At 41.4% G+C, this 12,940-nt stretch overlaps 1 protein-coding gene across 2 annotated transcripts in view; it reads right to left on the bottom strand.

Moving 5' to 3' along the window:
- Positions 1-12,940, bottom strand: part of BUB1 (BUB1 mitotic checkpoint serine/threonine kinase) — a 42,996-nt gene that overhangs the window by 22,497 nt on the left and 7,559 nt on the right. For both annotated transcript variants that reach the window (XM_024129912.2, XM_007118460.4), the window contains 10 exons: positions 12,299-12,399; positions 10,754-10,806; positions 10,477-10,661; positions 9,099-9,250; positions 6,213-6,469; positions 4,413-4,471; positions 2,984-3,112; positions 2,778-2,888; positions 1,940-2,039; positions 949-1,030 (listed from right to left, as the gene is read on the bottom strand). In XM_024129912.2, coding sequence (XP_023985680.1) covers positions 949-1,030; positions 1,940-2,039; positions 2,778-2,888; positions 2,984-3,112; positions 4,413-4,471; positions 6,213-6,469; positions 9,099-9,250; positions 10,477-10,661; positions 10,754-10,806; positions 12,299-12,399 — 1,229 coding nt within the window. The remainder of the gene's footprint in view (positions 1-948; positions 1,031-1,939; positions 2,040-2,777; positions 2,889-2,983; positions 3,113-4,412; positions 4,472-6,212; positions 6,470-9,098; positions 9,251-10,476; positions 10,662-10,753; positions 10,807-12,298; positions 12,400-12,940) is intronic.

Genomic DNA, 12,940 nt, shown 5'->3' with positions numbered 1-12,940 from the left:
GTGGAGTTATATCACACGCAAGAGTCACGTTTTGTTTACCAATTTTTACTTTTTTTTTTTTTAAGATTTATCATTCATTTATTTTATTATTTATTTTTGGTTGCATCAGGTCTTAGTTGCGGCACACGGGATCTTCACTGCGGCACGCAGGCTTCTCTCTAGTTGTGGCATGAGGGTTTCCTCTTCTCTAGCTGTGGCGCGCAGGCTCCAGGGCGCGTGCGCTCTGTAGTTTGCGGCACGCAGGCTGTCTCGTTGAGGCGCGCGAGCTCAGCAGTTGTGGCATGCGGGCTTAGTTGCCCCGCGGCATATGGGATCTTAGTTCCCTGACCAGGGATCGAACCCGTGTCCCCTGCATTGTAAGGTGGATTCTTTACCACTGGACCACCAGGCAAGTCCCTACTTTTTTTTTTTTTTTTTTTTTTTTTTTAAATTTGAAAAGTCTAGGTTTACAGAGGAATTACAAAGATAATACAGAGTTCCCATATAGCCTATATCAAACTTCTTAGGTCTAGGAAGAATATATATGCCCCCAGTGGTTCCTCCTGTCTAAAGGGAAGGCTCTTAGGATTTCCCTGGTGGTCCAGTGGTTAAGACTCTGTGCTCCCAATGCAGGCAGCCAGGTGTTCGAATCCCTAGTCAGGGAATTAGATCCTGCATACTGCAAGTAAGAGCCCCAGTGCAGCCAAATAAAGGGAAGGCTCTTAGAGGGCAAGGATCATATCATACTCATTTTTCAGTTTCTATATCTATCTTAATGTGTGGTGCATAATAGATTTGCAAATAATTATAGAATAATGTTCTGTAAAACTTAATTTTCACATAATATTTTATTTTTTTCAGCACAGTTTTTTAAATACACCATCTCATTTGACTGGCATAAGCATTTGGTAAAATGAAAAGAAAAGGGTTGCGGGATCCATTTCATGGATGAAGCAGAGATTTACTTACATTTGGTTTTGAAGAGAACCTCCACATCGAGCGTTCTCCAAAGGTCCTGGCTCCTGTGGGCTTATTTTTAGGCTGTGGTAATCTAAGGAAAGATTTGCAAAATTACAAACAGCAAAATATGTTAAGGAAATAAATTCTACCACTTAAGTTAGTGTTAAAAACATTCTCCCCTTATCCTATTTAGTTAATATTTATACACATATTTCTTACTTTTACAACAAAACTGAGTGCAGGTTGAATAAACTTGACTATGTATATAAAAGTAGATCTACAGTTACTTAAGCGAGGGTGGAAAATACAGAACTCTCTATTGCACTGAGTTTTAAGTTTTAAGGACAAAAAAATAGTTATGGCCGTGGCCAACAGAATGGCATGGACGCCATACGTTTTATTTCTTATTCCCAGTGCTTGGTCTAGCTACAGAACATGAATCTCTTCTACACCATGACACCTTAGTTCACACCTCGCTTTCATTGTTTAAATTATTAATGGTGAAACTTCCTGGTGCTACCCTACTCTACCCTGATGGGGCTCAGCCTTAAAACAAATGTTCTCTGCAGTGTGACCCAATATAAGCCACTTCCTTTTCTACTTTATCAATCCTGTAAATATATACAGAGCATGTATGGACACCTGTACTGGTGAATTCATTTACAGCTAATACAATTTCAAATCTATAGGATCCTTTGGTTCTCTGATGATTTATAACCATATGGTTTCCTTTTGTAACAAATACTTTTGTTATGGAAGGACTACATTCTTGTAACCCCCCAGAACTCTGCAGATCTGGAAAAGAACTTCAGCAACAATCTCCCGGTCATGTGGTCAAAAGGCTCATCTGTGGCAGGGCTGGGGCCCAGGTCATTTGATCGGCAGGTCCTATTCTCTCACCAGCTCACCACCTGGACTCCTGGAGGGATCTCTGCACTGTCCCTGTCACTATGGCAACATGCATCTCCCCCAGTGTTATCTTAACCAGATATTTCTTTACCCATAATTTTCTTTGTTTCCATCTTCGAACACAGGAAAAGCAGAGGACAGAGAAGAGATAATCTTATTGACTCCCCAAGCCCCAGAAGACGTTGCATTTTCTGCAAGGGTAAAAAATTGCAGTTAATTATTAAAATAGGACAAAAACACTATCCTTTAGGTGCAACTTCAACTACAAATAAGAAAAGGGAATAAGAGCTTACAGAAAACAACTGATGTCAGTTTTTGAAATACTAGGCAATGAGGTAAGTCACTCTGCAGTACATGAAGGGACTATGGTCACAAGGGTTAGCACGCGAGCCTCCGGTCTCGAGTTCCTGCCACACATAAAGCAGCGTTCGCCGTTCTCCTAACACACTGCTATGGTCACTGACACTGAATAAAGCTCTCCATGTCTTTGCTTTCCTACAAGGAGGAACTAAGCTCTTAGCTCTGTATTTATCTTCATCGTGATCTCTCTCTGGCTTCCAGCACAAATCCTCTGACTCTAGACAAAGGTAGGCTAGTCCTGGCTCCCAACTCTTCAGCCCGAACATTCCTCTGCTGGGCAAGGCTCAAGTATCCCTCAACTACTCAGCCCTTCCTGGCCACTCCTACCCATGTGGATTTTGTCCTTCTTTAGCACTTACCATTGATTATTTTTTAAGAAACAAACCAAGTCTATGGCACACATTGAGTACCTTGCCAAACAACACTGTATTTTTTATTTCACAAACTCCATGCCCTTATGTGACGAGCTAACCAAGGGTAGGACCACTTCTTGTATAATCCTTGCTATTTCTGTGGGCAACCACCCACAACGCTATCCACTTAGTAGCTATTAAACAATCTGTTATTACTTTGAAACTGGGCTTCAAATGCATCTTCATTTTGACCTAGAGATGGCCATTCATCTTTGTCATCAGAAACATCAGGAAGTGTAGGAGCCTGAAACATATTCATGATGAAACCTTAAAAGAATAGAAAGAATAATGGTAAACATGGCTGCAAAAGAGCTTTCATTCATTTGTTGTCAGATGCTACACAAACAAAAGGCCTTACATACCTAACGCTTCTTTTGTGTGCACGGTGGGTGACGGCTGCACTTTGGATGGCGTTGCCGGAACCAGTCCCAGCGATGTGTTAGGAGTTGTGTGAAAAGAACTTGCGCTAACAACCTTCTGTGTTTCACACCCTATTAAAGAAATGGGGACAAAATGCAGCATCAGTAGAGAAATCAGAATAGTTTAGAAGGCACAATTTAAGAAACTTATTATACTTATTATACATTTTTATTATTCTTGATAATCCTCGCTAAGGACTTCCATTACTATAATGCTTTCATATCTTTCATTTTTCTCTTTATAATAGTCCCACGAGGTAGGTAAGGCAAGAAGCATCCGTTTACAGAAAAGGAAAGAAAAGCTCAAAGAGATTAAGTGGCTTGATCCAAGATCATATCAAATTAGCAGACTGGTCATAAATAGCCCTCTTTGCTCCACTATACCCAAGAAATAGTTAATAGTGATGTTGTATATCTTAGGATTGGCTTTCCATCTCCCTCAGCCGGGTCCAAACCATGGCGTACACGGCCCTGCACAGCCTGAGCCTCTCGGCGGCTCCCACCTCACCTTCCTCCTCCTCCCCTGCTCCCTGTAGCCACGGCCGCTCTGCTGTGCTCCAAACAGTTCAGGGATATTCCTGCCTGAGGGCTCTGCCCCTGCTGTTCCCTCCACCTGAACCAGGTTTCCAAGGGCTGCAAGGGCAGCTTCCACCGTCAGGTCTCTACCCAGATATCACCTTCTTTGTGAGGGTCTTTCCCAGTTGCCCCTGAAATTTCAACCCCTGCCCCCGCAACAGCCCCACTTCCTCTCTCCCTCCTCGCGGGTGGGGATTTCTGTCCTTTCTGCCCGTGACTGCATCTCTCACTACCTAGAACAGTGCCTGGCTCCTCCTAGTGCTGTTAGGTCCTGGGTAAAGGTAGGTGTCACTGCTTTTTCAAGTAGCTCTGCTCCCACTAAACTGTCATTGGAAAGGATGGCACAGGACATGAAGGAGTGGGGGGAATGAAGACCCAATCCATGTGTCTTATTTATAAAACTTACTTTTATGCAAATACCTCTAACAAAGTAGTACCGAACAGAAGTATAACACTCCTAATTAAACTTTTAATCACCTTTCCGTCTTCACAATATATTAAAGATGACTCTGGTTTTAGATTAAAATCTGCTGAGAAATTTAATAGGAAAGTTTTCACAAATCAAGTTTCCAAAGGATTCCAACTAAGAAGATGTGACTGTCAACTGAATTTCTACCTTTATTTGAAATGGTCTGGGGTTTAACTAACCCCTGCCTTCTAAGAACGCTGACACCCAGGTTCATTAAGGCCTGAAGCCTTCATGAACTGCAGCCACCAAACAGACCCTTGAGCGACCTGGACGAGTGTGGGCAAACAGCTTAGACAGCAATGTATGATATCAATAGTTAAACATTACCTTCTTTTATCTCTGCTCCACTCTGTGGCTTGAATTCATGAGTACTTTTATTCATACACCTGGAAGAGAAAACTCTTGAGGCACACTAACTCTCAAGAAAGAACAGTAAAAAATGTCAGCAATTACGAGCCTGTTGTTAAAACACAGATGGGACTGCCTAGGTCTACAGTGTAAGTGAATAAGATGTTTTATGTTTTCTTTCATTTCCTTTCGAGGACAATAATTCTTACAGATAAAGGCCAGGTATTCACGTTTGCTTGACATAGTGATTCTGTACTTTAACACCCGATAATCATTCATACATGAGGTAGGGCAGGATAAGGGCTTCCCTGGTTCGAACGATCCCATTTATTACACAGGCTAAAGGGCTAACCCCCAGCTCCGGGCCTGCCGCCCGGCACCACTCTCCTGCCCTGGCGCCTTCGCCACAGGGGCCACCTCTCTCGTGATGGGCAGGTTGCCACAGTGCATTGCCCTCTAGACTTCAGTAGTTATCAAGAAGGGAAAAAATGGTACGTGAGACACTTATATCACAGTTTATTTTAAGTACAGTCGTGATAGTGGATCTCATCTATTTACCACTGCTTCCCTTAATGGACCCTGTGAGGGTATAAAGTAAAAAGTGCAAAGCACTTTTAATCTTACAAATCCCCATTAAACTGTCATAAAAATGTGAGTTTTATATGAGGTACCAGAGAAAGGTGCCCTTTCTCTGTCGTGGTCAGCCATCTAGGCCACTGAGAGCGTGAGGGGGGTCCTTTCAGTCCCTTGCCTAGGCCAAGGTCAGGGTCAGTCTGAAAGGCTTCTGAATGTTCATTAGGTTAAAGAGTTTCATAATTTTATAAGGTTCAGCTGGACACGCATCATGTCTCCGGGGGCCTGTCATTGCTGCTGTTGTGACCACCTTATTGTTGTGTAAATTAACTACAAAGAACTAATGAAGTCACAGTCCCACACAACAGTCCTCTTTTTACATACATGGTTTGATACAGGACACAGGTCTGAATTATTGTCCTAATGTGGCTGAAAAAGCATGATCATTTTAAATCTTATTTCCAGGAGAAATCATTGGTAAAAGTTAACCTTGGACATTGAGGAGAACCAGTACTTAAGAACCATAATCTGTGCCAAGGGGTTTAGCCCAACGGGAAGGTGTGAATTACACTGTAGCTTTTATTTTTTCTAATAGATCAATAAAATTTTTACGTTTAAAAAAGAGAGAGCACCAAAGTGACTGAAGAGGAAAATACAAACAAGCGATGCGACAATAATTGTAATTTCTGCAATCTAAGAAAATCCCTCAAAATTGGAGAAAAAAACCTCCACAGCAGTGTATAGACATATTTTGGCATATTGTGTAACAGATATTAATCCCAAACTGCTCCCGGTGGAAAGACAGAAGGAATATGAGAAGAATATATGTCAAGGAACTATCTGGATTGTAATGAACCCCTACATATGTTCAGTCAAAGCCAGTAAGCAAAGGCAATTTCAGTTTAACAGCTGTATATTCTTCAGTTACAAAAAGACTGTTAAGTTTCAGTGTATCGAAAAATTATAATTCAAGAGGGAAGTAGGAAGTAAAACAAATACTCTAAAAGAAACAATAAGTGAGGCTGAAAGATTTGGGGCTAATGTTTTGGTAACTTGTTTTTTTCCACTACATGCCCATCTAAAAATTATTTTGAAAAACAAGACTCATCCATCATTTACACATTGCTCTTGATACTGCAGGTCACGTAAAGAAGCCGTCAGACACCATTCACATCACTATCATCTCTAGGGCTACCTTTGGCTTACCTGGCATCTTTGCTGGCCACTGTAAACATGGGACCTGTCACTGGCTGGGCTGCCAAAGGAACCTGGGGAGCTACACTCTGGGTGACGGCTGGGGACACCAAAGCAGCGGTGACATCATTTGCCATAAGAGGAACAGCAGATGCCTCTCCGGGTTTCTCTCCTGCATTCTTTGAGGTCTGCTGATGGACAGCTGTAAGACTCGGAGCTCTCAGTTCCTGCGGGGAGCCTGTGTGTGGCCCCATACATGCTGGATTGACCTTTCACGGTAAGCAAACAAACAAAAACAAAGCCATGAGGTCCAGACTGCTACTAATTAGGTATTACAGCTTTTCAAAGAATGGCACCTGTCTTCTTCAGTAGACTCCTTTCCTCCTGAGCCAGCTCCTTACCCCTCCAGTTATTCTGAAATGAACAGCCAACAACAAAGGCCACTCTACGCGGTGGATGCTTCTGTAGCTTCTTAATCACACACCCAACCGGCAGCTCATACTTCTAACCACTAAAATACCAGCCCCGGGGCTTCCCTGGTGGCGCAGTGGTTAAGAATCCCCCTGCCAGTGCAGGGAACACTGGTTCGAGCCGTGGTCCGGGAGGATCCCACATGCCGCGGAACGACTAAGCCCGTGTGCCACAACTACTGAAGCCTGCGCACCTAGAGCCCGCAAGCCACAACTACGAACACTGGTTCGAGCTGTGGTCCGGGAGGATCCCACATGCCGCGGAACGACTAAGCCCGTGTGCCACAACTACTGAAGCCTGCGCACCTAGAGCCCGCAAGCCACAACTACTGAAGCCTGTGCACCTAGAGCCTGTGCTCTGCAACAAGAGAAGCCACTGCAATGAGAAGCCTGTGAAGCCCGTGCACTGCAGCGAAGAGTAGCCCCCGCTCGCTGCAACTAGAGAAAGCACGGGCGCAGCACTGAAGACCCAGTGCAGCCAAAAATAATTAATAAAATAAATAAATTTTTAAAAAAAATTTAAAAATAAAATAAAATAAAATACCAGCCATGACCATTCATTAGTATTTAAGAACTGGCACATTTCTCTTTACTTAATTTTGGGAAAAGATTAACAGTCAATGTTACCAAATGCTCACAATGGTGTTCCTTCTATTAAAATACCCTTAGTAACCATTTTCTCTTTAATGAGTAGGAAACGTGAATATAAACTGCACTAACTGCCACAAAAGCACGGCTCACAGTGGGAAGGACACGGGCCTTTAACTTGAAATCTTTGCTTTTCTACCCACATGTACTTAGACTGTACATGTACACTCCTATGTTACCAAGTTAAAAGACAAAGAGTGGGATTTCCCTGGTGGTCCAGTGGTAAAGAATCTACCTTGCAATGCAGGGGATGTGGGTTCGATCCCTGGTCAGGGAACTAAGATCCTACATGCTGCAGGGCAACTAAGCCCGTGCGCCACAGCTACTGAGCTTGCACACCTCAACTAGAGCCCGCATGCCACAAACTACAGAGCCCATGCGCTCTGGAGCTTGCGAGCCACAACTAGAGAAGAGAAAAACCAGCACACCACAACTAGGGAAAAGCCCATGCACCACAGGGAAAGATCCCGCGTGCCGCGACTAAGACCCAACGCAGCCCCAAATAAATAAAATAAATAATAAATAAATCTTAAAAAAGAAAACAAAGAGTTAATTTCTCATCATAGAAAAGTATTCTCACAAATTGTTAAGAAAAGCACCAAATATCTAGGGCAAGAATAGTTATTTCACAGACAAATGGACAAAATATAAAAAGTTTATTCTCACTAGTCATCAAAAAAGATACTTAAAAATGACCTATACCATTTTCTCACCTACCAAATTAATAAAGATTCAAAATAAACATAATATTCATTTCTGAAGAAATACATTAAAAAAACAATAATCAGACTTTCTCCACCAGATATCAAAACATACAACAATGCTATAGTAAACACACAATATGGAATGATCAAGAAGAAACCTATTGACTAAAACAAAGAGACAGCTATTTTAGAAATGGATCTTATATCTTAAAAATTTATTATGTGATAAGATATTTTAAACCAATAGGGAAAGGCTGAGCTGGTAAATAAATGATTTAGGGACAAATGGAGATCCATTTGGCAAATATATCCTTATACCACTCATATACAGAAATAAGTTCATAAACAGAGGCTTCTGGTTAAAGACAGTGGCTTAAACACGTGCTTTATCATCCACGTCCTCCCGAAACCTCACCAAAATGACAGTAAAGGAATCCTAACACCTAAAACAGCAGCTGGAGGAGGCTGATCTCCAGAGAAGTTCAGAAATTTGAACACATCTCAGGATGGACGTGAAGGTGGAGCTGAAAACAGGAATGTGGCCACAGTAAGTCTGTAGAAAAAACAGGTCCTGAGACCCTTTCTTGCAGGTGCGTGCTGGCTTCTCAACACAAACTAAAGAAATCATTATATTTGAATTTTCATTAAATAATACAGTCGTTGTACACCCCCCCCAAAATCAGAAAAAGGATTATATACGCTAATACGTAAGTATATAAGTATGTGCCTACACACACACACACACACACACACACACGCACACGCACGCACACACACAAACACACTACACATTCTGTTCTGTAACTTCCTTGCTCATTCTACGCTTTGAACATCTCTCTGGGTTGGTGTTGAGAGGCCCAGCGTTATTCTGATTCTTGGCTCTTTAAGTGTGACCTCTATTGTCGCTGGAATTGTGTTGGATTGTCCTTTTCCCCATTGTTGGGGGGAAAATAATTCAGAAAGCTAGTAACTAAATTAACATCAGAATTAACTCTAAAAATAGAGCACACAGAGGACAAATAGAAACAGAGATCCCTGTACTGGGCATGGAAAGCGTCGGCAAGGAGCACACACACCTCAGACCTCTCCTGGGAAGAGGGCAGGTTCTCATGTGATGTCTCCACCACTTGGTGCAACTTCTTATGAAGCTCATCCATTTTCTGCTTTAATAGTTGTTCTTCAAAAGCATTTGCTTCTTTCCTTTTCATATAATGCCTGTCTTCATTAACTTGAGGAAAGAGAAAATATGGTTTGCATGTGAGATTTAAATTCAGGTCATCAGAGGAATCCATGCAAAATCAGTAAAAGGTTATTTTTAAGATGGCAAAGTTTTTACTAGTCTTTTCCATGTGTATTAGGTTATGAGAACTGAAATATGTATTACTTTTCAATTATAATTTTTACCTTCCCCTAGCACAGTTACTTTTAAGTTCAGGGCATGTATGTTATAAAAATTTACATGATGAGCAACAAAAATATTTGGTAATAGCATGGTATGATACTAAGCACCGCTTGTAGAACAATCACGACTGTGCAAACCATTTGAAAATGGAACAGTTTTTACAAGGTTTAAATCTCTAGGTGCTTTCTAAGAAGGAATAAGAGTAAAGTGCACCGAATGGTCAGTGTTTCAAGTACACTGCTCTTGGTCCCATTTCCAATAGCTGGTTAACATAACCACACCACGTACAAATCAAACCATCCAGCTCAGACTTTAGCACCTGTGCAAGGCACAAAAGGGTCCTCCACGAGCGTCAATCGACTGTCCTCTCAGTTGTCAACCAAAAGAGAAATAATGAATGAACAAAAAGTGGCCTACAGAGTGGGCACAGCACAAATACTTAGATGGTGTAAAAGCCCTGAGTAGGACAGAGGTTCATTCTCTGAGGTCCACACTGTTACAGCAAAGGCAAGTGCCAACACTGGTATTAACATTCAGTTTTCCCTGGGGAACAAAGCTTGATCCACTGTACAGCACAGCCATGAATAACATGGCACTTTCATCAGAGGACTCCTGAATGTCTTATTTACAGTAGTTGCAGATCTTGAAAAATCTCAACTCCAGTTCCTAACCTAATCCTTTCACAGTCCAAATAACGGACCCAGAGGTTTAGAATTGCTAGATAAAGAAGTTCAAATCCATACAGATATTATTTGAAAGGTTAAAAATATCTACTTCACTAAAAGCTAAGGCAACACTGGTGTGGATATCTATCTCCTTTAGTGCTGTTTCAACCCCGAGTTTTGCTGTCAACAGACACCAATTTAGCCTTTGGACAAATATGGTTGCTACACTAGTATTAAAGATGTTTAGGCTCCTGACAGGATGAGCTAGAGACATTTTTCTTGCAGATTCTTTCAGTATAGTCAATTATCTGCTAAAAATGTAATTACTCAGAGATGAGGATTATGTTAAGTGACCTAGGACAGCTCAGACTGTAAGACTGCAAGTACCCCATTGTTCATGCTTTCTCCGTTGATTGTATTTCTGGGCTCTCAGCTCTTCAAAGGAAAACTCTGACTCTCCACGAATAAGCTTCTCCTTGCAATACATGACAACCTGCTGAACATCAGCTTTGGCTGCCACAGGTGGGTGTGCAGAATATTCTGATTTAGAAATCATGATCACCCTTTGTTCCCTAAAATGGGGAAAATACATTATTTACAACAGGGTACTGAAGCAGCTCTTGAAGGAAACTAAGTAATAGATGAATGCACTGATTGTACTTGCATATTCGACTCTTTATCACAAGCTGAAGATGTTACTCCAGAAAGTTCTGAACTCTAGAAAGACAGAAAAGAAACATAAGCACTCACTTATCTGGAAAGAATCTATCATCCAAATTACTTCACAAAACAATATGAAAACACTTGAGGGGGTCTCTGAATCATCGAGTAGATTTGTATATGTTCTTTCAAGTTACAATTAATATCTGAAGCCTAGGTTTGCATTATTATTTTTATGATAGCTTTTGCAACTAGAGTCCGATAAGAAAGCGATTTTAAAATATCTGCTTGGTAGTCGAGAAGGGCACTTACTTCCCTTTGATACATAGTCCAGGAGCTGAGCCACAGCACCAATGTGTAATGAGTTTAACATTCCAAATAGCTACATTAAAAAAAAAAATCATTAAAATTTTCTTCTGGTACTATTCTACATTGAGGAGTCTCCAGTGCTAGCATTCATTCACTAGACAAGTGTTTACTGAACATCTCATACGTGTCATGTCCTGAGCTATGTCCTGGGAAGTGACCGTAAACAAGACCCAACTCTGCTGCCTAGAAACTTACAGTCGGGACAACAGGAAGCAATGAGACTGGCAAACATGAGTTGGATGTAAATTGGGATCATCTGAGTATCTGTCAAAGTCGGAAATTCATATTCTACATCAGGAATGTGCTACATTAATAAAACCTGCACATGTGTACTAGGAACAGAGGCATTTCCATAGGATTTAGCTTAAAGGAGGTCCTTAGCAAACTTTGAAAGAGCAATAGTATTATGAAGAGGAAAGATGCTGGGAAGCAAGGAAAGAGCGTTTTCACATGCTAATAAGCCATCAGGGCATTAGAGCCACCTTGCCCCACTGCAATGGCAGGGAAAGGTGAAGTTATTTATTGGTTGGTGGCAGAAGTGGACAGACATCATCTGATGGCTTCTGCTGTTTCACTGAAATAGTATTTTTGCCAGTTCCCGAGGAAGAGGTTAGGGGTAGTCAGGTCCCAAGTTTGAGGAGAGTAAAAAGAAGTGTAAAATCATTATAATTTGGCATTAGAGAGTAAAATGGGAAACATAAGTGATACGTAAAACATAAAAAGCGAACTGGGAAATTGGAAGCATAACTGCCGCGGAGTAGTAAAGCCCTGGCTGAGGTTACAGTTCGAAGCCAGGAGTGTTTTAGGTGGGCTCAGGTGCCTCCACGTGGGTGTGACCCACGGTAGGGAATCCTGGGCCTGTGCAAGGGAGCCCCGCAGAACAAAGGAGAGAGGCTGCTGGGAGGAGGCGAAGACAGGAGGTCATGGAGCAGGGGTCCCCAGGTCAGACAATGCAGGAAGTTATGATCAGTGAGTTATTTTAAATTTAGTATTTGAGGTGAGCAGTGGTGGATGATGACAGGCCCGGAAAGGTGCCACAGGCAGAGGTGGCTGACATGGAGGTTAGAGTCTTGGGAGACAAGGTCAAAGAAATGAGATGCCCAAGTAGCTGTGGAAGGCAGCTGGATGACCGTTCCATACCCTTCCCAGGTCCCACCCAAACTACAATCATTATTATTACCTGATTCTTAGAAATGCAGGCTGAGTTATTTCCTAGATTGGAATTTGATGTTACCAGTTGGTTTAAAATCTGAGCATTATGCAGAGGTTCTGAGGTTCTTGCTATGAGGGGAAAAGGATGAAACAAAAAGAAATAAGGGTAATACCATATTAAATAAAATTATTACAAATACATTCCCTTGATCTTTCAATAAGTAGCATTAAAAAATAAACTCATTTACACTGTCTCAGAAAATGCAACTAAAATACTTTATAAATAAGAGAAATATGGTAGAGATAGCTTTCTAATCAATTCAAAATGCCCAAGAAAGTCCCTGAAAGACATGTAAACTCTAGTTATTTGAAACAACAGGATAGTCAATGCTTAATGCTAGAATGTAATCTATTATTTCTAAAAAAAAAAAAAAAAAAAAACTACATTTCTTTAAAAGTTGCATTAAACACATTTGATTCAATTCAGAACAGATTCACTTCAGAGTAGGTATTGTCCTCTATGTGGGGCAATTTTTATTTTTATTTTTAAAAAATCCTAAAAATACAATGAAATCAAGTTTGTGTGTGTGTGTGTGTGTGTGTGTGTGTGTGTGTGTGTGTGTGTGCTGGAGGGGGGTTTCTTTTAAAGTGCTATGACAGAGCCCCTGCT

This window comes from Physeter macrocephalus, chromosome 12 (assembly GCF_002837175.3).
Source record: "Physeter macrocephalus isolate SW-GA chromosome 12, ASM283717v5, whole genome shotgun sequence".
NCBI classification, from domain to species: domain Eukaryota; kingdom Metazoa; phylum Chordata; class Mammalia; order Artiodactyla; family Physeteridae; genus Physeter; species Physeter macrocephalus.
Note: the sequence above shows the minus strand (reverse complement) of the source record. Positions and strands in the feature narration are given on the sequence as shown.